The 27,165-nt window shown below is 39.5% G+C and overlaps 2 protein-coding genes across 6 annotated transcripts in view; one reads left to right on the top strand and one right to left on the bottom strand.

Annotated features, from left to right (window-relative positions):
- Positions 1 to 5,987, top strand: part of edaradd (EDAR-associated death domain) — a 75,095-nt gene extending 69,108 nt beyond the window's left edge. For all 4 annotated transcript variants that reach the window (XM_043695532.2, XM_043695531.2, XM_087991218.1 and 1 more), the window contains one exon: positions 1,768 to 5,987. In XM_043695532.2, the coding sequence (XP_043551467.1) occupies positions 1,768 to 2,159 (392 nt within the window). In that variant the 3' untranslated portion in view covers positions 2,160 to 5,987. The remainder of the gene's footprint in view (positions 1 to 1,767) is intronic.
- A 340-nt stretch (positions 5,988 to 6,327) lies between these two features.
- LOC122553170 (neuroblast differentiation-associated protein AHNAK) overlaps positions 6,328 to 27,165 on the bottom strand; it is a 106,169-nt gene continuing 85,331 nt past the window's right edge. For both annotated transcript variants that reach the window (XM_087991217.1, XM_087991216.1), the window contains exons 4-6: positions 20,845 to 21,002; positions 17,982 to 18,171; positions 6,328 to 14,173 (exon numbers count right to left, since the gene is read on the bottom strand). In XM_087991217.1, coding sequence (XP_087847343.1) covers positions 6,819 to 14,173; positions 17,982 to 18,171; positions 20,845 to 21,002 — 7,703 coding nt within the window. In that variant the 3' untranslated portion in view covers positions 6,328 to 6,818. The remainder of the gene's footprint in view (positions 14,174 to 17,981; positions 18,172 to 20,844; positions 21,003 to 27,165) is intronic.

The following is a 27,165-nucleotide window of genomic DNA, read 5'->3' as shown; positions in this document are numbered from 1 at the left end:
AGTCCCAGCTGCAGCATGAATCCATCATTTAGGGTGACATTGTAGTGAGGCGGCAAATAAACTTGTTGGACTATAACCTGGCATTGTGTGATTTTTATCTTTGTCCACCCCAGGCCAACACTGGCACTTCCACGTCAGAAGTAATTTTTGGCATTTTTAAATCTTCTTTATATCTATTTTCAATTCTGAGTCCCATCCAACTTTGTTGCTGAGTAGGGAGGGGTGGCAATGTGGTGACAATATCATTAGACTTGTAATCTAGAGCCTAGGCCATGGGTTCAAATCTCACAATGGCAGCTGGTGAAATTTAAATTCAATTAATTAACAATTAAGCTGCTCTCGGTAATGGTGACCATGACAACTATGTAAATATGTAAAAATATATGTTCACTAATGGTTGGTGACCTTACTGGCCTTAACTATTTTTGATGTGGTTAACTCATTACTGCCTTCTGAAATCGCTTGATAAGCCACACAATTCAAGAGCAGTTGGGGATGAGCATCAAGCGATGGCCTTGCTAATGCTTGCAATATCCTATGAAAAATTTTTTTAAAAATTAGTTCCTTACTACACGCTTCCTGCACCCTGCTCAGCTTCCCTTCCACAACACCACCACACCCATCCAGACCTGCTACCACCTCATTTGCAACCCCAGCTCTTCTCCAACAACAATGGATCTGAGGAGCCAGGTATACCAGTGTTGGGGAGTGTATGCAGAGCTGGGATGTGATGCTGGTGTGGAAGTGTTTTTGATACCCCTACTGACTCAAAGGACAACCTGCCTGGGCAGGGTCTGCAACCATTAGAAACAGCTCCAAATAAGTCAGCATAAATATTGAGATAAATATTCAGGCAAACCACAACTTCAAAATTTGATTGTATGTCAACTTCCCAGAATCTATGGTTCCATTTCAATCCTCAATATCAGCAAATAACTCAACATCTGCCAATATTGGATCATAAAATCTGAGTTGTTGATTTAATTCTCATCCGATGACTACATGAATACATTTTCCAGCAGGTGTAACAAGATGTTGATCAGGATTGGGAAAACTTGGATTTTTGTTTCTGTTGTAGTCGAACATAGGAACAGAAGTAAGCCATTCAGTCCCACAAGCCTATTCCACCATTCAGTGAGATCATGGATGATCTGTGGCCTAACTTGATTTATCTACCTTTGGCCCATGTCCCTTACTGTCTTTGCTTAACAAATAAATCTATCTCAGATTTAACATTAACAACTGATCCACCATCCACTTCCATTTATGGAAGACAGTTCCAGACATCTACAGCTCTTTTTGTATAGGAGTGCTTCCTCCCCTCTCTCCTGAACAGTCCGACCCAAATTCACACTAGGCCCCCTGGTTTTAGAATCTCCAAACAAAGGAAATAGTTTATCTTTATTTAGAGTGCCTCTAATGATAAATATAAATACTACTTCACAGAGGTGCTGGTTTCTTTACAGGGCCTGAATGCCTACAGAGGGTTTAGTTTACAATGCTGTAACTAATATTGTTGGTCGTCTTCCCTCTAAGTACCCATGCAAGCAGCACACAAGGCAGCTCTAACAATGATTGCGTATGTGATTGGGCAAAAAAATTTAGAGGGGCCACACACTCCCAAAAAATGGAGGAACTTTTGTTGTAACAGCTATTAATTTGGATGCAATAACATAAAGATGTTCAAGGTGAAAATGGGATCAAACTTCATGGGAAGCTAAATTACAATATATTTACTAAAGCTAATTCCCCACTTCTTGGTTGCAGATCTGAAAGACAGTAAGTCGTGTACAGACAGTTCAGAAACTACACATAAACATTCATCATTGTGCATCTCTCCTCCTTGTATCGGTGACTTGATGAACGATGAAGATTTACTATATACACTGAGGTTAAAGTTGGATCCATACCACCCAACTATCAAAAACTGGAGGAACTTTGCCAGCAAGTGGGGCATGACCTATGATGAACTTTGCTTTTTGGAACAGAAACAACAGAGCCCTACCTTGGAGTTTTTGTTGAGGAACAGTGAACAAACAGTAGCACAGCTAATTGACCTGTGCAAATTTTACAAGAGGGTGGATGTGTTAAAAGTACTGGAGACATGGGTGGAGAAAGAGTGGCCAAAACAGTGGCATACAAAATCAAATAAACCTTGAAAAAATTAAGAATTTGTAGTACAATTTCCAGTTGTAATCATTTCACTTACAATTAATTTCTTTTCTGTCACCTTATGTTCAAATTGTGTTGTAGGTTGAGAGAGGGCTCCTGAAAGTTCTGAAGTTTTAGGAGATTTAAGTTTTGGGAGAAATTTGTGGGCAACAAAATGGAAAGAAATTGAGTAAGCACTAAAATGGTTGAATAATTTGTGTATATTTATGCATGCCTGTCTCTATCTCTCTCTCCCCCCCCCCCCCCAACCCTCCAACCTCTCTTTCTCTCTCTCTCTCTCTTTCTCCACAGCTGAAAGTTGCCTTGTTCTTCATTGTACATGTAGTTAATTGAAACAGCAGGACTTTTCAAACACAGAAATTTTGGTAAGGGTGAATATTTTTGTTTGGGAAAACTTTTAGATCTTGATGGAATCAAATATTATGTTTTATTTCAAATTCTACGTTTTAAGATTTTCTTAAATCAAAACCTAAAGGTTTGAGAGTACTTTTAATTAAACTACTAGATTATCTCAAAAGTGATTTTATGGCCATACTGAAGTGGCAAAAAAACTATGGTCTGGCTTATGGAAAATTGAAAGGTTTCCCAAACACCTCCATAATGGCACGACTTTGACCTTTTTCATTGAGAATCTTGTATTTTGGGGTGGGAGTCAATTTACTTCTAAAAACTACCTCACATAATAAAACACTGCAGTCTGAGTTTTCCTTTTGGCTACAAAAGTGTATTCCAGCATTCTAAACTACGTCTATTCTTGTCTCAAACCATTTGTGCTACAGTACAAAAAACTGTACAAATGAATCTGAATATTACCGCACCTGTCTGAGGTAGTCCAGTCACAATAATATTTTTAAAGTTTTCAATGGGCATTTAGATTTGTGTAAGAGCTTTCATACACCACAAGCCTACTGGCTCTTTGAACTTAAAGTTTTCACAAGCAAGCAAGGGTTACCTGGCATTTTTGGTTGAGGTCAGAACATTAATTTAATTAAAGATAGCTAGTATAACACAATAATGGATTCTTAATTCTGGTAGAATATGATCAAATGGAATTCATTCTAGATTGTGATTGTGTATCCTAATCTGGATGGTCATGCTAATCTTTTTAATTATATCTTCACCAGTCACCTATTATTGAACCCTAGTGAATTATGTTTAGCATCTCAACAAATTGCTTTGTTTGACCAGAAATACACTTTCTTGCTAACAAATCATTCCAATGTTAAAAAGTACTAGCTTCACAGAGATCTTCATACCTTTTTCTATGAGGAAAAGCCATGTGTCTTATCACAATGACAACACACTGTGTACCTTGATGAAATTGCCATTGCATTGCATAGTCAGACGCCAAAAATAAAGTGGTTTGCTGATCACCCTTTTGTGAAGGAAGTGCCTTCTTAAGCGACATAAAGTGACTTTTCAATGTTAATTGGTTTTGTCACAAAATATTACTTTTAATCAGCTCTGGATATTTACACCTATGATGGATGTAGCCAGAAGCCTCTTAAGTCTGGCCAATAGTCCAAACCCAGCTGATGTTTTGCCTACTCCAAGTTTGCTTTGGAAACTGTAATACCTGTAATACTGTATTCCTGCCGCTGAGATCAGCACAGATCACAGATTGTACAAGGACCTTCATGTTCTGCTTGACTCAGTATACAAATGGGAGGAAGCACCTCTACATACTTCCAATATGCAGATGATATATTTGTTATGTTTGAATTTGCAACTGCATGTAAAAATATCCTACTCATCTCAATGTGTTCCATCCTATATTCAAATTCACATTTGAAATGAAACAGTCAAATGAGCTCCCTTTCCTTGATGCACGAATTGCGAAATCTGCCAATGGGTTCTCTACCATTGACTATCACAAGCCTACTTTACTGACTGCACAGATTTGATATTGAAATTAGGTACATCAAAGCCATCCTGCAAATAAAGGCTACCCTCATCATTTATCACTGTATATCACATAAGCTCATGAACAGGTCCAATTCCCCACTTTCAGTCCCAAAAAAATGCCTAGTCTACTTCAGCTTACAATGGAAGAACAAAATATCGAAAAAAGTCTTTGCAATATGTGAGGTTAGTTGCTTCACACTGCTACTCTTTGGAGTATTGACTATGTGCTTAGGATACCTGTGTTTCAATTGCCAAATTAAACCTTTTTCACCCAGCTTAAGGAAGGCACCCAAATAAGAGGAAGACAAAGGAAGCATTTCAAAGGCTACGTAAAGGCTTTTCTCAAGAGCACTAACATAGATCTCAACGCATGGGAAGAAACTTGGAGGAAGTTCCTGTCTGAAGTGGATAGCATGGTGGCTCAGTGGTTAGCACTGCTGCCTCACAGTGCCAGGGACCTGGGTTTGATTCCATCCTTGGGTGACTGTCTGTGTGGAGTTTGCACGTTGTCCCCATGTCTGTGTAGGTTTCCACTAGGTGCTTTGGTTTCCCCCCCCCCACCCAAGTCCAAAGATGTGCAGGTTCATTGGATTGGCCATACTAAATTGTCCATAGTGTCCAGGGATGTGCAGACTAGGTGAATTAAACATGGGAAATGCAGGCTTACAGGGGTGGGGTGGATCTGGGTGGGCTGCTCTTCGGAGGGTCGGCCTGGATCTGATGGGCAGACCGGCCTACTTCCGTGCCGTAGGGATGCTGTGAAAGGACACAATTCTTTGAGAACTCTCTTCAGCAAAAGAAAGAAAGGAATGTCAGCGATCTCAAGGCCACAGTCCAATTCCACTTGTCAGAAACACTGCCAAATGTGTGGTTGGACAAGCAGCTAAAGAATTGGGCTGAGCAGTCATGCAAAAACCATGACCAGTGGCACAGAATTTCCTAGTAAACAGTCATACTCATTAGCAAGCTAATGATGATGAACAAGTAACGTGAAACAAGCAACTTCACATTTTGCACGGATTTTTTAGATATTGTGTCCTTCCGTGAAGGCTGCTAATATGAGGTAGCATGTGAATAGTGTTCCCGGGATGCTACCAACATGCCAAATAGACCATCTCTTATCACACAAATAAGTGGTACATGAATAGTAGTACAGGTGTGACTATGTATATAGACCATAGGTCCCATCTACTTAGAAGCATGTCTCTTTGGTTGTACACAACAAACAAGATTCTAACCATACCCAACCAGTCAGTGCTTGCAGATCTCAAAATGTAATATCCAACATTAGATGTGGTTTCGCAAATGAACAACTTATATCAAACAACCTTGAGTGGTATAAGAATTATGTTGACTACTAATTTAAGTTTGTCAATCAGGCTTGCATTGTGGCACACTTGTGTGCATGCTGCAAGTCACAAATATTAATAAATATGCCTTTTATTTACAGACAGAAAGAACGCGTACACAAATTGTGCTTATTTCAACCTAACTAAGTAGGCAACTGACATTCTCTTGTTCATTCCTTAAGGCAGTGTCTTGATCAATCCAAGTCAATTTGTCTGGTTTAGAACATTCCAATCTACATGCATTTACAGTTAAGATAAAAGTAGAATGTGTTGACAATTTGAATCACAAAAGCTAATACTCAAAGAGACATACTTCAAATGAATTATCCCAACAACAGTTGTGTGTTTACTACCAAATTTCTAGAAATATATTAATTTCATGAATGTTCAATAAAAATTAAGTCTTTAATATTGGTATAAAGCAATAGCATTTAATATGGAGACTGAGGTTTTGACCACTTGAAGGCCTCATGTGAGACTGTACAATAACTGTTTAAAATGTTTCAGTAAAACATCTTCCAAAAGTTTTAAATTCTCAAAATAGTAAAGAAACTGAATATTTTACTACTTGACTTTAACTTTGAAGAATTATGAAAGTCTGTACAATCCTGAGTTTTACATTTCTAATGTAAGTAAATATATTTAGCACATTTCAACATATTACCAACTGTGTTTTTATGTAATGAATCCTGTTATATGTATGATAGATGAAGCAAAGTTTAAATACAACCTGACTTAGCTGAATATGCAGCATTTAATAACTTTTAAAAATATCAAATGATATTATTTATAAGATTTCAGGAGTTATCAAAATTGAAAAATATTTTCAAGAAAGTTAGTAAGATATAAGCTCATAACACATTTGTTTTGAAAGAATTCAGACTGTCAAAAATTATATCAATGTTTGTCCATTTTTTAATTTTATCATTTTTTATAGCAAATTATTTGGAACATATCTCAGAATAACTCCCAATTCCCAAATGCAATGGCTATTTCCATGTGTTTGATAGCAGTAGACAATCAATACAAAGAACTCCAGTAGCAAGTTTTATGCAAAGCTTTTTTTCATGGTGTTCCCAGGAGATTTAGGTATATAAGTAAAATCCTTTCATTCAGGTACAAAGTTAAAAGTTCTAGCATTGAGCTGGTATTGTATGCCTTAGTTGAGTCTGTTACAAACTCAGTAACAAACTCAAGCTTGATCACTTACTATCTTGTATCTTTAAATCTGAGTTTGGTTACATGATTGTTTTTGCCTCAACATGAATGAGTTACGTTACTGCAATTATATATCAAATAATATATGTAATATTGATTTGAAAGAACTTTATATTTGTCACTGATATAGATACATTGATACATCTTGGCTTAATAACCAGTTGATGCACATTTTCAGTCTTTAGATACAGAGAGCTCAAGTTCTGGCAATGAGAACTTTGATGTAAATGTCCCAGAAGAAGCTGCAGCCTTGGCCTTTGTGAAGTCAACAGATCCTTTTGATTTGTGACTGAAGTTAAACAGCTTTCCAAACTTGAACATACTTTTTTTACTTGAATCATCATCGGTGACATGAAGAGTACTGGAAGTTCTTGCTTTTAAATTGGAATCACTTTTTGGCAGTGTAGGTGCATCATCAAGATCAGATAAAGATGATGATCTTATTTTAAATGTTTCCCTTGAAAAGTTACTCTGCATGTTAATATTCTCATTGCTATTTACATTTAATCTGGGAGCATTCACTTGGCCATAAAGGCTTGGTGTGCTCACATCCACACCAACTTCACGAAAATCATCAGGTAGATTTGGCGACTTAACTTTGAACCTCGTCCCCTTCATATCTATGTTGGGGTCAGTCCATGTTTTTTTCTGAGTTCCAGCACTAGGAATGTGCATATCTGCATCTCCTCTTACATTGTGTTTTGGTAGCTTGATGTCCATGTCTGGAATGGACATATCATAATCAGTGGCAATTGTGGGTATTTTCACATCCAAATCATCAGACTTTTTTGGAAGCTTTATATCAACATTTGGTGCTGCAAAACTTCCTTTAGTATTTGGGATAGGTGCATTCAAACCAGTTGTTTTCACTGAACTATCAACGCCCACGTCTGGTCTGTTTGGTCCTGATAGATTAAAGGATGGTGTTTCCAGATTTGGCATTTTCCATTTGGATTTTGCTTCAGGAAGATCAACACTTGAAGCACTGATGTCAATATTTGCACCTTTCATATCAAGACTTGGGCGACTGATATCTCCCTGATCATCAGGAGCAGAAAGGTCCACCTGACCTTTTGGCATCTTCAGTCCTGTATTACTACCCGACAATGACAGTTTGCCACTTGGCATGTTGAATCCCGGCAGTTTGAAATTTCCTCCCTTAAGTTTTGCATCTGGGATATTTGCATCCATGTCTCCCTTTCGAACATTTATGTCAACATCTGAACCCTCAATGTTTCCCTTGATGTTTGGAACAGCAACATCAACACGTGGTGCTTTTATCGAACCATCAACATCCACATCGGGTCCTTTTGGCCCTGACACTCCAAATGAAGGCACTTTCAGGGTTGGCATTTTCCATTTTGCATCAGGAACATCAGCATTTCCTTTTAATCTCCCAATATCAACCTCTGGACCTTTTAAATCTGTCTTCAATTCTGGAGCGATTCCATCAAGTTCAGGCATTTTTGGTTTGTTTCCAGAGATTGAAAATGTGGGCTTTTTAAATTTTGGCAACTTAAATTTTCCTTCAGCATTGAAGTCATCAACATTTGGTGCATTTATATCCAAGTGTGGAGTTTTCACATTGGCTTGTAATTTTGGAGTAGCCACATCTATATTTCCCGTTGGTAGACTGACATCCATGTCAGGCATATCATAATCTCCACCGATCCTGGGTGTTTTGAAGTCTAAGCCACCAGATCCTATCCCACCTTTAATCTCTGGGGTTGTTATGTCAGCCTTTGGCAGTTTTACTTTGCCATCTAAATTCACATCAGGTCTGGAAATGTCTACATTCGGCTTCTTGAACTTCGGAACCTTCAATCCAGCATCTAAATCGCTGGCCACAGTTGGTGTTTTCATGTTCAAGTTCAAATCAGGAGCTGACAAATTTGCACTTGGCATGTTAAACTTTGGCATTATGAATTTTCCTCCTTTCAGTTCAGCAGCTGGAATATTTGCATCTGTGTCTGCTTTTGGAAGATTCACATCAACATTTGGTGCAGCAAAATCACCCTTAACATTTGGAACAGATACATCAAAACCAGGTGCTTTCACTGAACCATCAACATCTACATCTGGTCCTTTTGGTGCCGATAAACCAAAGGATGGCAATTCCAATTTTGGCATGCTCCATTTGGATTTTGCTTCAGGAAGATCAACACTTGGAGCATTGATATCAATATTTGGGCCTTTCATATCAAGACTTGGGCCATTGATATCTCCCTGAACATCAGGAGCAGAAAGATCCACCTGACCTTTTGGCAGCTTCAGTCCTGTATTAGTACCTGACAATGACAGTTTGCCACTTGGCACGTTGAATCCCGGCAGTTTAAATTTTCCTCCTTTAAGTTTTGCATCTTGGATATTTGCATCTATATCTCCCTTTGGAACATTTATGTCTGGACCCTCAATGTTTCCCTTGATGTTTGGAACAGCAACATCAACACGTGGTGCTTTTATCGAACCATCAACATCCACATCGGGTCCTTTTGGCCCTGACACTCCAAATGAAGGCACTTTCAGGGTTGGCATTTTCCATTTTGCATCAGGAACATCAACATTTCCTTTTAATCTCCCAACATCAACCTCTGGACCTTTTAAATCTGTCTTCAAATCTGGAGCGGTTGCATCAAGTTCAGGCATTTTTGGTTTGTTTCCAGATATTGAAAATGTGGGCCATTTAAATTTTGGCAACTTAAATTTTCCTTCAGCATTGAAGTCACCAATATTTGGTGCATTTATATCCAAGTGTGGAGTTTCCGCATCAGCTTGTATTTTTGGAGAAGCCACATCTATATTTCCAGTTGGTAGACCGACATCCATATTTGGAATGGAAATGTTGCCGGCAGACATGTTAAGTGAAGGCTTTTTAATTCCTGGACCTTTAAGTTTTATATCAGGTACTTCAAAATTCATGTCAGGCATATCGTAATCTCCACCGATCCTGGGTGTTTTGAAGTCTAAGCCACCAGATCCTATCCCACCTTTAATCTCTGGGGTTGTTATGTTAGCTTTTGGCAGTTTTACTTTGCCATCTAAATTCACATCAGGTCCGGAAATGTCTACATTCGGCTTCTTGAACTTTGGAACCTTCAATCCAGCATCTAAATCATTGGCCACAGTTGGTGTTTTCATGTTCAAGTTCAAATCAGGAGCTGACAAATTTGCACTTGGCGTGTTAAACTTTGGCATTTTGAATTTTCCTCCTTTAGGTTCAGCAGCTGGAATATTTGCATCTGTGTCTGCTTTTGGAAGATTCACATCAACATTTGGTGCAGCAAAATCACCCTTAACATTTGGAACAGATACATCAAAACCAGGTGCTTTCACTGATCCATCAACATCTACATCTGGTCCTTTTGGTGCCGATAAACCAAAGGATGGCAATTCCAATTTTGGCATGCTCCATTTGGATTTTGCTTCAGGAAGATCAACACTTGGAGCATTGATATCAATATTTGGGCCTTTCATATCAAGACTTGGGCCACTGATATCTCCCTGAACATCAGGAGCAGAAAGGTCCACCTGACCTTTTGGCATCTTCAGTCCTGTATTAGTACCTGACAATGACAGTTTGCCACTTGGCATTTTGAATCCCGGCAGTTTGAAATTTCCTCCCTTAAGTTTTGCATCTGGGATGTTTGCATCTATATCTCCTTTTGGAACATTTATGTCAACATCTGGACCCTCAATATTTCCCTTGATGTTTGGAACAGCAACATCAACACGTGGTGTTTTTATCGAACCATCAACATCCACATTGGGTCCTTTTGGTCCTGACACTCCAAATGAAGACACTTTCAGGGTTGGCATTTTCCATTTTGCATCAGGAACATCAGCATTTCCTTTTAATTCCCCAATATCAACCTCTGGACCTTTGAAATCTGTCTTCAAATCTGGAGCAGTTGCATCAAGTTCAAGCTTTTTTGATTTGTTTCCAGATATTGAAAATGTGGGCTTTTTAAATTTTGGCAACTTAAATTTTCCTTCAGCATTGAAGTCACCAATGTTTGGTGCATTTATATCCAAGTGTGGAGTTTTTGCATCAGCTTGTATTTTTGGACTAGCCACATCTATATTTCCCGTTGGTAGACTGACATCCATATTTGGAATGGAAATGTTGCCGGCAGACATGTTAAGTGCAGGCTTTTTAATTCCTGGACCTTTAAGTTTTATATCAGGTACTTCAAGATTCATGTCAGGCATATCGTAATCTCCACCAATCTTGGGTGTTTTGAAGTTTAAGCCACCAGATCCTATCCCACCTTTAATCTCTGGGGTTGTTATGTCAGCCTTTGGCAGTTTTACTTTCCCATCTAAATTCACATTAGGTCCTTCAAGTCCGGAAGTGTCTACATTTGAGGTCTTGAGCTTCGGAATCTTAAATCCAGCATCTAAATCACTGGCCACAGTTGGTGTTTTCATGTTCAAGTTCAAATCAGGAGCTGACAAATTTGCACTTGGCGTGTTAAACTTTGGCATTTTGAATTTTCCTCCTTTCAGTTCAGCAGCTGGAATATTTGCATCTATGTCTGCTTTTGGAAGATTCACATCAACATTTGGTGCAGCAAAATCACCCTTAACATTTGGAACAGATACATCAAAACCAGGAGCTTTCACTGAACCATCAACATCTACATCTGGTCCTTTTGGTGCCGATAAACCAAAGGATGGCAATTCCAATTTTGGCATGCTCCATTTGGATTTTGCTTCAGGAAGATCAACACGTGGAGCATTGATATTAATATTTGGGCCTTTCATATCAAGTCTTGGGCCACTGATATCTCCCTGAACATCAGGAGCAGAAAGGTCCACCTGACCTTTTGGCATCTTCAGTCCTGTATTAGTATCTGACAATGACAGTTTGCCACTTGGCATGTTGAATCCCGGCAGTTTAAATTTTCCTCCTTTAAGTTTTGCATCTGGGATATTTGCATCTATATTTCCTTTTGGAACATTTATGTCAACATCTGGACCCTCAATGTTTCCCTTGATGTTTGGAACAGCAACATCAACACGTGGTGCTTTTATCGAACCATCAAAATCCACATCGGGTCCTTTTGGCCCTGACACTCCAAATGAAGGCACTTTCAGGGTTGGCATTTTCCATTTTGCATCAGGAACATCAACATTTCCTTTTAATCTCCCAATATCAACCTCTGGACCTTTGAAATCTGTCTTCAAATCTGGAGTGGTTGCATCAAGTTCAGGCATTTTTGGTTTGTTTCCAGATATTGAAAATGTGGGCTTTTTAAATTTTGGCAACTTAAATTTTCCTTCAGCATTGAAGTCACCAATGTTTGGTGCATTTATATCCAAGTGTGGAGTTTTCGCATCAGCTTGTATTCTTGGAGAAGCCACATCTATATTTCCCGTTGGTAGACTGACATCCATATTTGGAATGGAAATGTTGCCAGCAGACATGTTAAGTGAAGGCTTTTTAATTCCTTGACCTTTAAGTTTTATATCAGGTACTTCAAGATCCATGTCAGGCATATCGTAATCTCCACCAATCTTGGGTGTTTTGAAGTCTAAGCCACCAGATCCTATCCCACCTTTAATCTCTGGGGTTGTTATGTTAGCTTTTGGCAGTTTTACTTTGCCATCTAAATTCACATCAGGTCCGGAAATGTCTACATTCGGTTTCTTGAGCTTCGGAACCTTCAATCCAGCATCTAAATCGCTGACCACAGTTGGTGTTTTCATGTTCAAGTTCAAATCAGGAGCTGAAAAATTTGCACTCGGCATGTTAAACTTTGGCATTTTGAATTTTCTTCCTTTAGGTTCAGCAGCTGGAATATTTGCATCTATGTCTGCTTTTGGAAGATTCACATCAACATTTGGTGCAGCAAAATCACCCTTAACATTTGGAACAGATACAACAAAACCAGGTGCTTTCACTGATCCATCAACATCTACATCTGGTCCTTTTGGTGCCGATAAACCAAAGGATGGCAATTCCAATTTTGGCATGCTCCATTTGGATTTTGCTTCAGGAAGATCAACACTTGGAGCATTGATATCAATATTTGGGCCTTTCATATCAAGACTTGGGCCACTGATATCTCCCTGAACATCAGGAGCAGAAAGGTCCACCTGACCTTTTGGCATCTTCAGTCCTGTATTAGTACCTGACAATGACAGTTTGCCACTTGGCATTTTGAATCCCGGCAGTTTGAAATTTCCTCCCTTAAGTTTTGCATCTGGGATGTTTGCATCTATATCTCCTTTTGGAACATTTATGTCAACATCTGGACCCTCAATGTTTCCCTTGACATTTGGAACAGCAACATCAACACGTGGTGCTTTTATCGAACCATCAAAATCCACCTCAGGTCCTTTTGGCCCTGACACTCCAAATGAAGGCACTTTCAGGGTTGGCATTTTCCATTTTGCATCAGGAACATCAGCATTTCCTTTTAATCCCCCAATATCAACCTCTGGACCTTTGAAATCTGTCTTCAAATCTGGAGCGGTTGCATCAAGTTCAGGCATTTTTGGTTTGTTTCCAGCTATTGAAAATGTGGGCTTTTTAAATTTTGGGAACTTAAATTTCTTGTGTGCACCAGGGCCATCAATCTTTGGAGCATTTATATCCAAGTTTGGACTTCTGACATTAGCTTGTATTTTTGGACTAGCCACATCTATATTTCCAGTTGGTAAACTGACATGCACATCTGAAGTAGAAATATTTTTTCCTGAAAGGTTGAGTGAAGGCGCCTTTAACCCTGTGTTTTTCAGTTTTACATCAGGTACTTCCAGGTTCATATCAGGCATATCATAGTCTCCACTGATCTTAGGTGTTTTGAAGTCTAAATGACCAGATCCTATCCCACCTTTAATCTCTGGATTTGGTATGTCAGCCTTTGGCAGGTTTACTTTGCCGTCTAAATTCACATTGGGTCCTTCAAGTCTGGAAATGTCGACACTTGGCTTCTTGATGTTCGGAACCTCCAATTTACTATCTAACTCGCTTGTCACAGTTGGTGTTTTCATGTTCACCTTCACGTCTGGAGCTGACAAATTTTCACTTGCCATATTAAATTTTGACATTGTGAATTTTTGTTTATTAAGATCTGTATCTGGAATGTTTATCTCTCCTTTTGGAAAATTCACATCAACATTTGGTGCAGCAAAATTTCCTTTAACATTTGGAACAGACACATCAAAGCCAGGTCCTTTCACTGAACCATCAACATCCACATCTGGTATTTTTGGTCCTGATAGATCAAAGGGTGACATTTGTACTTTTGGCAATTTCAAATTTGTTTCAGGGATATTTACACCACCAATGTCAATATTAGAAGTGTTTATATCTGGTCCAGACACGTCCATTTCTGGCATTTTAGATTTGTTTCTTGAAATTGAAAACGATGGTGTTTGATACCCTGAGGACTTTATCTTCCCTTCAAGCTTGGTGCTTTTAAATCTTGGGCTATCTATATCAAGAGTTGGACTTTTGACTTTAGCTTGGATGTTCAGAGCTTCAAGATCTATATTTGATGTTGGCAGTTTGAGGCCATTATCTGGAATGAAAATATTTGATAAAGACTTGTTAATAAAATATGTTTTTAATTGTATGCCTTTTTTTTTGGATGTGGATCTTCAAGATAATTTACATAATTTATGTTTTTTATTGTTTACTTTGGTAGATCCCAGCTCTGATTGACTAGCTAGAGCTGATATCAGTCATAGGAAATTTTACACATTTGTCTAAATCCACATTACTTTCTTTTGTTCCTGAAATTTCTCACATTGCAGAAGATTGGAGCTCAGGGTATGAACTGATGTAGCTCGTCTTGGCCACAAGAAGCTGATTGGTCTGTGAGCTAGTGACAGTTATCAATGACAAAGACCTTTTACCTCCAAACAACTGTGTGATTGGCTCTTGGATGGCTGAGCAGCTTGGAGCTAAAAGCAAATTAGGAGATACAGAGATGGGCAAAGAAGTGTGCAAATTTTCTTGTAGCCAGAAACTGCCTGTTCACTGCAGTCAAAAACTACAACCTGACTATCGTTATTTAAACTTGAATAAAACCAGTTACCTTTCCTGCAGCAGTTGCTATAAGCTGTGGTCTTTGAATTGAGAAAACAAAGACATTTTCCAAGTGAATTAGTCACTCTGTACTTCTTAAAAACCAATGAAAACATCCAGAGAAAGTCATCTGATCAACAAGGAGTATGGCCAGCTGAAGATGAGCCATTTCAACATTATTACTTGGAAGCAAAGACTGCTGAACTGAATTTCCATTTTTTCTACCTCTACCAATAAATTGTGAGTATGTGTGGATAAGAGGGAGTTTATAAGGGGATTAAGTTTTAATTTAGTAGAGTTATGTGTTAATTAAAGTTTTAGTAGAGTTTATATCAGTTTCCCTGTAACTATAGTCTAATTGCTTGTAATAAATAATAATTCTTGGGTGGTACAGATACTTGGTCCATTCTTTCTACCAATCTTCATCTGAAAGTCAGATAAATTACTTGCATACGTTAAAAAAAAGTGAACATTGATATGACTCAGGGAATTGCATGGCTCAAATTATAGTAGGTGGGTCTTAGAACATAGAACATTACAGCACAATACAGGCCCTTCACCCCTCGATGTTGCACCAACCTGTGGTGCCAATCTGAAGCCTATCTAATCTACACTATTCTATTCTCATCCATATGCCTATCCAATGACCGTTTAAATGCGCTTAAATTTGGGGAGTCTACTACTGTTGCAGGCAGTGCGTTTCATGTCCCTACTACTCTGAGTAAAGAAACTACCTCTGACATCTGTCCTATATCTATCACCCCTCAATTTAAAGCTATGTCCCATCATGCTAGTCATCACCATCACTGTCCAACCTACCTAACCCTCTGATTTCTTATATGTCTCAATTAAGTCACCTCTAAACCTTCTCTCTAATGAAAACAGCCTCAAGTCCCTCAGCCTTTCCTCGTAAGACCTTCCCTTCATACCAGGCAACATCTGAACCCTTTCCAAAGCTTCCACATCCTTCCTATAATGCAGAGACCAGAATTGTACGCAATACTCAAAATGTGGCCGCACCAGAGTTTTATACAGCTGCAGCATGACCTCATGGTTCTGAAACTCAATCTCTCTACCAATAAAAGCTAACACATCGTATGCCTTCTTAACAACCCTATCAACCTGGTGGCAACTTTCATGGATCTATGTATCTGGACACCAAGATCTTTCTGCTCATCTACACTGCCAAGAGTCTTACCATTAGCCCACTACTCTGCATTCCTGTTACTCCTTTCAAAGTGAATCACCTCACACTTTTCCACATTAAACTCCATTTGCCACCTCTCAGCCCAGCTCTGCAGCTTATCTTTGTCTCTCTGTAACCTACAACATCCTTCATCACTATCCACAACTCTACCAACCTTGGTATCATCTGCAAATTTACTAACCCATCCTTCTATGCCCACATCCAGGTCATTTATATAAATGGCAAACAACAGTGGATGCAAAATAGATCCTTGCGGTACCCCAGTAGTAACTGAGCCTCAGCATGAATATTTCCCTTCAGCCACCATCCTCTGTCTTCTTTTAGCTAGCCAATTTCTGACCCAAACCAATAAGTCACCCTCAATCCCATGCCTCTGTATTTTGTGCAATAGCCTACTGTGGGGAACCTTATCAAACACCTTACTCAAATCCATATACACCACATCAACCACTCTACCCTCATCCATCTGTTTGGTCACCTTCTCAAAGAACTCAATAAGATTTGTGAGGCACGACTTACCCTTCACAAAACCGTGTTGACTTATCAATTTATTCATCTCTAGATGATTATAAATCCTATTTCTTATAACCCTTTTCAACACTTTACCAACAACCGAAGTAAGGCTCACAGGTCTATAATTTCCAGGGTTGTAATTCCCTTCTTAAACAAGGAAATAACATTTGCTATTCTCTTAATCACATTATGATTTGGAGTACAACTGACCAGATAATATTCTTTCATATTAGTTGTAATATATTTAATATTGAGGACTGTAAATTTGTGGTGCTTTTATGATAAGGCCAATATTTGGACTTCATAGTTTTATTTCTGACAAATTGAATTATGGCAATTTAATCTTTCATTCAGTGAATTCTCATATGGATTACTGGGGATGGAATTTGTGACTCTGATCTCCAGCATTAACAGTCCTCACTTTCTCCTCTAAACAGTTGCCTGGGAGCAGACTGAAGAATCAGCCTTTGGATTTTTCCATTCATATAATTGAAACAAATCAACCTGGGATATGCAAACAGTGAGCAGCAACACCATCTACCCCCTTGATATCAAAACAAGTCTGCATTCAACGTGAATTAATTTTACACCCAGTATCAAGTTTGGATTTCTTGACATCAAGTGGTAAGGTTGTTAATGCCACTTTAAAATTCAGAGTTGAGCTAAGAATCTGACATTAAAGGTTTGTTTATTGTTAATGTGAATAAAAGCATTTATATTGTTGATTTGAAATCAGGAACCTCAAGATTCAAATCAGTCATTATTAGGTTTCCTTGCATTCCACTTTTTAATGTTTATTTTCTCTATAGAACTATAGAGACTTTAATTTCTCCTTTATTCCTTAAAGTTTTGATTTTAGTGCAAGACCGGGTGCTCTAGTTTACTCCCACAGTCCAAAGATATGCAGGTTAGGTGGATTGGCCATGCTAAATTACCCATAGAGTCCACAGATGTACTGATTAGATGGATTAGTCATGGACAATGCAGAATTACAGATTGAATGGCTGTTTGGAGGGTCGGTGTGAAATGGCTTGCTTCCACACTGTAGGGATTCTAAAAGATGTTAGTAAACTCCACGGATATTTTTAATGAAAATTTGGTTGTTTCATGATCTGTATTACTAATAATGGCCTTTTTCCCAAATTTATTTAATTAAATTTAAACTCCCTAATTGTAATGGTGAAATTTGAATTTTTATGTCCAGACCTCTGAATTACGAGTCCAGTGACATAGCCACAATGCCCGTACCATACCTCTAGTCAGCTGTTAAGTTTATATTATGAAGGAAATGTCATGTGTGCACTGGCTTCATCAGTTTCATATTTAAGCCAGTTGGTTGGTGGTCAGTTAGCTCACTTGAGTGGCCAGCTGGTTTATCAATGTCAAGCATCGACAATAGCATGAGTTCAATTCCTACACTGGCTGAGATTACCTTGAAGGGTTGTCAATCTCTTCCCTCATCTGAGGCACTGTGACCTTCAGGTTAAACTGCACTGTGGTAACTTTATCCTTATTTATGCCATTAATGTGGAAATCACAAATAGTGAATTCAATATGAAGATTAAAGTATAAATTTTACCTTCTGGTGCCTTTAGCTTCATGTCAATATCAGGAGAATATATCTTGGGCTCTTTTATTCCAAAAGATGTTTTATTTTTTACATTGACCTCTCCATTTAGGCTTCCAACACTCAGGTTTGGTTTTGCTAGCTTAAGATGTGGCTTAATCTTGCTGTTGTACAGCTTTAAGTAAGCTTGATCACCAGATCCCTGCAAAGAAGAACATAATTTGTAAAGTATGTATGCTCAATTGATTTTGACTCATAATTGGCATAAACGTTTAATTAAGAAGATCATAAGAGATAGGAGCAGGAGTGGACCACTCAGCCTGCTGCACCATGCAGTAAGATCATAGCTGATCCAATTGTGGTATTAATTCCACTTTCCTGCCTACACCTCATAAACCTTGACTCCTTGAGAGACAAAATTTTGACTGATTCAGTGATTCAGCCTTGAATATAGAGGAATGTCCTTACTTAACATTATAGTTGTGTTCTTTAAAAGTGTAACTTAAGTGAAACAACATTACTTGAATCAGCTTTTTCCCACACAACCAATGTAAAAACTGTAGCTAGGACCTACATGGCCTTTCTCCTCAGAGCTATGATCCTGGACCAGACAGCAAATTTATGTTACAATCTGCCTAAGGACCTGTAAGTTTAAGTAGACAAGTTCTGAGATCTAAGGAACTTACTAAGAGAATAAAGCCACAGGATTTCATGATCTTGAACAAATAACAATAAATGTTACTACCACAAGGTTACAACAATAATACAATCTACAATACTTATATAACTTGAATGCTAATACCCAGAACTAATGTGTGGTAAACCTGGATTATGGTCAAATACCTGAAACTACACCTCAAATGGCAAATACAGTGAGTTGTCCAAATGGCTCAGCAATTCTCAAACATTAATGACATGGTCTTCTGTCAAATTTCAGTGAACTTCACAAGGGATTCAGATCTTACTTTTGCTCATCTTGAAACACCCTGTAATGAACTGTTCTGTAATGAGCCACCATACTGACCGTGCCTGTTTTCAACAATAACCAACTTTGACAAAGGGTCAGTTAGACTCAAAATGTCAGCTCTTTTTTCTCCTTACAGATGCTGCCAGACCTGCTGAGATTTTCCAGCATTTTCTCATTTGGTTTCAGATTCCAGCATCAGCAGTAATTTGCTTTTATTTACTATTATTTTGATAACCTTCCTTTCCTTGCCCTGCACTTTGGAAACTGCACTCTAGTACTTACTCACAGTCATAACTCTAGGTTTTTACCAACAATTAACTTCACCAAGCTAGAATTCTTTCTTTCTCTGAGATCTGATTTGAATTCAGTTGCATTAAGCAAATACTACTTGTGTGCTTTTCAAACCCCCCCCCCCCCCCCCCCCCCGTTCAGCTGGCAGACAGCTTCTTCTCAGTTTCCATTGCGCCTGGGACTATTTGGAGCCCCAACTCCAACTGAGTCCAAACAACACAGGGATATCCAACTTCTCTTGGGACTTCTCACTAAGTACCCTTGAGCAAAACCTATGTAAATTCAGTTATCTTCCTACAAGTATAGCTTAAATAGCAGTACCTACTTTTACTTTTTCTCTCTCTTTCTCATCTTCCCTGACTTTATCAACTGCCTGTAAACTTTGAACTACTTTTCAATAGCCCTTGAACTGTCCTGAGTGACCTATTGAAAACCTTGCAACTAAGTCCATCCTTTTTTCTAGGCAGAATTGCTAATATTTTGGAACAGCTAAACATAACAGCTCCATGGAACTGAGGATTTCCTGTATGTTATATTCTCTGCCAGAATGTTGGTGTCTGCAGGACAAATAATGTTTACAAAATGAAGAGTTTATTTGAGAAATTTTAAAAATAAATGTTGAAAACATTATAAGATGGAATGTAGTTAGATTCCTATATTTGTAAAAGATATAACTTATAAAATAAAATTCATTGAAAAATACAAAAGGCTTACTCTGCTTGTACCTGCCCATACACCACTTTCCACATTTATCAGTCTTCCCAATCATTGCCTTTCCTACTCCACAGTCCTCACCACCAATGCGCTTACCAAATCTCTTGATCATTGCACTTTTTGCTTCCCTAATCATCCAGTTTCTAGCTAACTTCCTGTTTGTTGGCCAATCTCTTAATCCCCGTGCAACTCGTCAAGGCCCCAACCCTCCTGGTTTCCAATCCTGCCAGTTCCAGATCCTCACAGTTGCTTGCCAGCCCTCCTGTTTGTTGGCCAACTTTCCCACTTGCTGCATCCATTTCCCTTGTTGTGAGTGAAGGCCTGGGAGATGAGCAGTGAGAGGCAGGATGAGCAACTTTGGAGTGAGAGAAATGTTTGAGTTCAAAGTCATAAAGGTAAACCACAAACTAGAGAGACAACAAGAAGGTGGGCAAACAGAAAGGAGGTCTAGAAGGAAGGTCAGTGGTAGGGAAGGTCAGCCAGTGACTAGGATGATCAGGGACAAGGTGGGGGGGAGCAATGATGTTTCGTGAGAGGGAGGGTCACATACAGGAAGATTCAGGGACTGGGACATTCAGTGAGTGGGAGGGTCAGGCATGTGAAAAAGATTAGCAAGATACAGGTTGGGCCTGCAACTGGGAAGTTTGGTGAGAGAGATGGCTGGGGACTGGGAGGGTTAGTGAGAGCAGGAGTTGAGGACATAAAGGGTAGGTGGGAGGGAAAGTAGGTCAGTGCATGGGATATTTGGTGAGAGGGAGAGTCAGGGACTGGGACGGTCAGCAAAAGGAAGGTAACCAGCAACTAGGATGCTCAGTACTAGTAAATGTGAAAACTCAAGCAATGGCCAGAAAATTTATTTGTTTCATTGAAAGTAGCTAGATAAACCAAGAACTTTTTTTTTACCATGTCAGGACTGGACAGTCTGAAATCTGGACTCCTGAGTTCTTCTTTTGCATTTAGTTTTAAGCTTGTTTTGTATTGTTCCGAATATTTCAGTATTTTGCTAACTTCTTCACTGGTTAGATTGTCAAAATGTATTGTTACTGCATTCAATTGATCACCTACAAGACAAGATAAAGGTAAGATAGACAAAGATAAGTTTTAAAGTTATTTGTACTATATTAAAATGTACCACATTTTTCCAGAGAATAAAATCTCCTGTAATAAAATTTGTTCAGCAAATACACATAAAAAATGTCACCATATGCATCAGGAGATATGTATTATCATCTCTGAGCATGATAATTACAAAGTATCTAAAAGCATTACAACATTCTAAATGGACCTTTCTCATTGGAGAAAACAATTAAACATTAAACCAGTAAAATGAAATACATTCATATAGCTGTATTTGTCAATGAAAGTGTTTGTAAAACAAAATAACTTTAAAAATGGAAGGGATAAGCTAACTCTTCCTAATTACCACGGTCTCTGAGAGGAAGGGGGTAATTAAGGGAATTGGAGGAGGTTTTAATGGGAGGACCATGAAGAGAACCCGTGTATGGGAGATTTGAAAAGGGATGTGGTGTGTGAGAGAAACACCAAACAGGAGAGATGTAGTGAATATGAGGATGGGGAATGGGAAGTAAAAGAATGGGTAGGAACCAGCAAGTGTCAGAAATGGGGAACAAAGGTGAGTTGGTGACCAAGAGAAAGTCAGCAAGCAGGACAGAGTTGGCAAGAGGCAAAGAGTCAAGAAGCAGAAGTGAGTCAGCAAGCCAGAGAGGGTCAGAGAGCAGGGGAGGCTCTGTGAGCAGGTTGATGCCAAGCATTTTTTAAAATTCGTTCATGGATGTGGGCATCGCTGGCTGGCAGGCATTTTATTGACTATCCCTAGTTGCCCTTGAGAAGGTAATGGTGTGCTGTCTTCTTGAACCACAGCAGTCCGCATGCTGGAGGGTTGACTCACAATGCCCTGAGGAAGGGAGTTCCCAGAATTTGATCCAGTGGCAATGAAGGAACAGCAATACGTTTCCAAGTGAGAATAGTGAGTGGCTTGGTGGGAAACTTGCAAAAAGTGGTGTTTCCATTTATCTGTTACTTCTAGATGGAAGAGGTCAATCAATCAGTCATAGAATCCACACAGTCATGGGTTTAAAAGGGGCTGTCTGAGAATTTTTAGTGAATTTCTTCAGTGCATCTTGTACACAGTGCATACTGTTGCTCTTGAGCATTGGTGATGGAGGACTGGTTACTTGTGGATTTGGTGTCAATCAAGTTGGCTGCTTTGTTCTGAATGGTGCCAAGCTTCTTGAGTGTTGTTGGAGTTCCACTCATCCAGGTAAGTGGGGAGTATTACAACTCACTCCTGACTTGTGCCTTGCAGATGGTGGAGAGACTTTGAGGAGTCAGATGATGATGATTTGCCACAGTATTCCTAGCCTCTGACTTACTCTTGTAGCCATTGTGTTTATATAATGAGTCCCATTGAGTTTCTGGCCCAATGATAACTCTGAGGATCTTGATAATGGGGGATTCAGTGATGGTAACACTGGATGGCATGGTGGCTCACTGGTTAGCAATGCTGGCTCACAGCACCAAGGATGTGGGTTTGATTCCAGTCTCGGGTGACTGTCTTTGTGGAATTTGCATATTCTCCCTGTGTCTGCGTGGGTTTCCTCCAGGTGTTCCAGTTTCCTCCCACAGTTCAAAGATGTGTAAGTTAGGTGAATTGGCCATGCCAAATTGCCCATAGTGTTCAAGGATGTGCAGGTTAGGTGCATTAGTTATGGGAAATGCAGGGCTATAGAGTAGGGGGGGGGGTCTGAGGGGGTTATTCTTAAGATGGTCAGTGTGGACTTGTTGGGCTGAATGGCCTGTTTCCACACTTTAGGGATTCACTAACATAGTATTCTATGGAATATTAAGGAGTGGTGATTAGATTGTCTCTTATTGACGATGGTCATTGCCTGGCATTTGTATGGTGTGACTGTTACTTGTCAGCCCAAGTCTGGATATTATCCAGATCTTGTTGCATTTGAATGTTGCTGAACATTGTGCAATCATCAGCGAACATCCCAATGTCTGACTTTATGATGAGGGAAAGTCATTGATGAAGCAGTTGAAGTTGGTTGAGCTTAGGATGCTACCCTGAGGAACTTTGTAGTAAGGTCCTGAAGCTGAGGTGACTGACCTCAACAACAATGCCCATCTTCCTATATGCTAGGTATGTCTCCAGCTAGTGGAGAGTTTGCCCACGATACTCCGAGGGCTCCTGTCAAATTCAGCCTTACGCCAAGGACTGTCACTCTAACTTCATCTCTGGAATTCAACTCTTTTGTCCATGTTTGCACCAAGGCTGTAATAAGGTCGGGAGGTGAGAGAACCTGATGCAACCCAAACTGGATGTCACTGGGCAGATTACTGTTGAGCAGGTGCTGCCTAATAGCTCTGTTGATGACATTTTCCATCACTTTACTAATGATAGAGAGAAGACCCATGGGGCGTTAATTAGCTAAGTTGGATTTGTCCTGCTTTTTGTGCACAGAAAATACCCGGACAATTTTCCACTTCATTGGTTAGTTGCCAGTTTCGTAATTGTACTAGAACAGCTTGTCTAGGGGAGTGGCAAGTTCTTGAGCACAAGTCTTCAGTATTATTGCTGGAATGTTGTCAAGACCCATAACCTTTTGACACCACCTTCACACACAACACCTTCAACATATTGTCTAGCCATCACCATTGTTAACAGCTAACCAGAGAATGCAACTTTTTTAAAAAAAGGTTTTGTGATTTACACATGAAAAGTGAAACTATCACTGTATTCTTAACAGACAATTAATTTTTCAATGTATAATTTCAGTTACATCACACTGTAAATTTTTGCTATAAATTCTGTGTGTTAGGATTGAGCCCTCGACTATCACCTGATGAAGGAGTGTCGCTCCGAAAGGTAGTGTGCTTCCAATTAAACCTGTTAGACTATAACCTGGTGTTGTGTGATTTTTAACTTCATAACCTTTGAGGTATCCAGTGCCTCCAACCATTTCTTGATATCACGAGGAGTGAATTGAATTGGCTGAAGACTGGTATCTGTAATACTGAGGACCACTGACAATTCTGGCTGAAGATTGCTGAGAATGCTTCAACCTTATCTTATGCACTTGTGTTGGGTTCTTTCATCATCGAGGCTGGGGATATTTATGGACCCTCTTCCTCCTCTAATAAGTGCTTTAATTATCCACCACCATTCACGACTGGATGTGGCAGGACTGCAGAGCTGAGATCTGATCTGTTGGTTGTGGGATCATTTTGTCCTGTCTATCACATACCACAATGGAGGGTATTCCCAATATTAAGGTGGGATTTGTCTGGACTGTGTTGTGGTCACTTTTACCTTACCAATGAAGCCAGCAGATTGGTAAGAATGAGGTCATGTATGTTTTTCCCTCATGGTGGTTCCCTCCCCACCTGCTGCAGACCCAATCTAGCAGCTATGTCCTTTAGACCTGACCAGCTCAAACAGTAGTGTTGTTTGTAAGCCACTCTTGGTGGAGGACATTGAAATCCCCCACCCAGTACATTTTGCACCCCTACCATCCTCAGAGCTTTCTCCAAGTGTTGTTCCTAGTTTTGCAATAGTCCCTTTCTGCAGCAGGAAGATGATGGTCTACTGGTATTATCATTGGACTATTAATCCAGAAACTCAGCTAATGTCCTGTGCATCTGGATTGGAGGTGTAATGATTCATCAGCTAAGTGAGGATGGAATGTAGAAATCAGCAGGAGGTTTCCTTGTCCATGAGATTTCATGGAGTCCGGAGTTAATATTAAGGATTCTGAAGACAACTCTCTGTATAGCACTGTACTGCCACCTCTGCTGGGTCACTCCTGCCAATGGGACAGAACATATCCAGGGATGGTAGTGCCTGGGACATTGTCTGTCCCATAAGTTTGACTTGCATCAGTCTAGACTGTGAGACAACTCTCCCAATTTTAGCACTCGCCCCCAGACGTTAGTAAGGAGGACTTTGCAGGGTTGACAGGGCTGTTTCTGCCATTGTCTATTCCTGCGCCTAGGTTGATGCTGGGTGGTCTGTCCTATTCAATTTCTTTCTTGAGACTTGAGTCAACCACACTGTTGGAGTCACATGTAGGCCAGACAGGTGAGGATGGCATATTTCCTTCCCTAAAGGTTTTTCTGACAATCAACAGTTGTTTGATGGTCTTCAGTAGATTCTTAATTCCAGACTTTTTTTTACAATCGAATTTAAATTCCACCATCTGGTGGGTTTCAAATCCAGATGCACAGGACATTAGCTGAGTTTCTGGATTAATAGTCCAATGATAATACCAGTAGACCATCATCTTCCTGCTGCAGAAAGGGACTATTGCAAAACTAGGAACAGAGAGCTATGGGAGGCACAGCCTGGATAACAAGAAAAATGGATGATGGTTACCTTTCACACATACTCCACCCTTGCAATTTAGTTTTATAAGTGGGGGCCTTATGAACATAGTGAGTTTGAAGTGGCAGCCTGTATACCTGTATTGTAACATGTTATTGTTACAAAAGTAAAGACAATGAAAAGTAACAGTGAGAGACTGAGTGGAAACTTTGTATCTGCCTTAGTCTTCCCACAAGTTGTGAGCCAAGATTCAGCATTTAAGAACAGAATGAACAGAAAAACACTGCAACAAAAGAAAAGTAAGGTGGATACTGGAAACCTGAAATTCAAGCAACAAATGCTGGAGAAACTCAGCAGGTCTAGCAGCATCTGCAAATAGTAACAAAACAAATGTTTTGAGTCCAGTATGGCTCTTCAAAACTGCTTCAAACTTCCAACTACTTCAACCATTAGCAATGCTGATGGTCACTCATTGACCTCATTCATTTCCTGTCTCTTCCACTCACTGTCCCAGTGAAATACATTTGAGGCAACTCAGTAGTGCTGCTGAGAAGCAAATCTTGGTTAAGGCAACGAAGTGAAGCCTGATGTTGCTGGACAGAAATTTAGGAGATGTCAGTTCTCTAGATACTGAAGTCTTAGCCATCCTGCCATGAAAATAAGCATGCTGGCACATGCAGAAACACGTAGCAGACTCTCAGAAGATATGCAGCAGTCAGCTGGGATTGACTCCAATATAATAGAGTAGAACACCCTTCAGAGAATAATTCACAATAATACAGTAATTCTTGGCGCACCTGGCAGCTCCAGGAACATCTGCAAACATTCTGTTGTATGTAAGGCCTCCAGGCAAATTGATTCCAGTGTGGCAATGCTGACTACAGGTCAGGGGAATAGTTCAGACAGATTAATACCTCTGAATTCTGTAATATCTAGGGCAGCACCTCAGGCTTAAATGAAATTGAAGATAAGCTGTCATGGAATTAAGGGGCAGGTTTTGACTTGGTGCAACAGTGTAAAAATGAAAGATAGTCAATCAGCAACCCATTTTACACCATTCATAATTTATATTTTCACAGGTCATAACCTTAAGAGTCTTAAGTGAATTTATCACATGAACATAAAGAGGCAGAAGCAGGCTATTCAGCCCCTTGAGCCTACTCAACGTTCAATAAGATCAAGGCTGATCTGACTAGAGCCTCAAATCTGCATTCTTGTTTCCCCAGAAGATACAGGAGAAGAGATAGGCCAGTCAGTCTATCTCGTCTGCTTCACCATTCAATGAGATCCTGGCTGATTTGATTGTAATCTCAAATCTGCATTCTTGCCTACCCCAAAAACCTTTCACCACCTTGTTTAACATGAATCTGTCTTAAAAATAGTCAAAGGCTCTGCTTTCACTACCTTTCAAAAAAGAGATTTCCACAGACTCACAACCCTTGGAAAAAATAATTGCCTCGTCTGTTTTAAATGGGCAATTCCCGACTTTTAAACAGAGATCCATAATTCTAGTTTCTCCCATAAGAGGAAACACTCTCTCTACATATTCTTTGTCAAGACTGTTTAGTCAGTTCTTTCACCAATATCCGTAACTTGTTTTGCTAGTACCAATGGGATTTCAGAATCCTCTGAAAAAGTCATACTGGACCCAAAACATTAAGTCTGTTTCTCTTTCCATAGATGCTGCCAGACTTGCTGATTTTCTCCAACATCCTCTGTGTTTTGTTATAAATGCCATTCATTGGTTACAATTATATGTGAGCCAGAAAATCAAGCTGCTGGACAAAAATCAGCACCTTTTTCAAGGTAATGTACTCTGGCTGTAGACAGCAGGAAATTTCTCATATTGAAAAAGATTTCCCAGAGTTCCAGACAAA

This window comes from Chiloscyllium plagiosum, unplaced genomic scaffold, assembly GCF_037043375.1.
Source record: "Chiloscyllium plagiosum isolate Xiang-an unplaced genomic scaffold, Cpla_swu_hap1 HiC_scaffold_10, whole genome shotgun sequence".
NCBI lineage: Eukaryota > Metazoa > Chordata > Chondrichthyes > Orectolobiformes > Hemiscylliidae > Chiloscyllium > Chiloscyllium plagiosum.
This window is presented reverse-complemented; position numbering and strand designations above follow the sequence as displayed.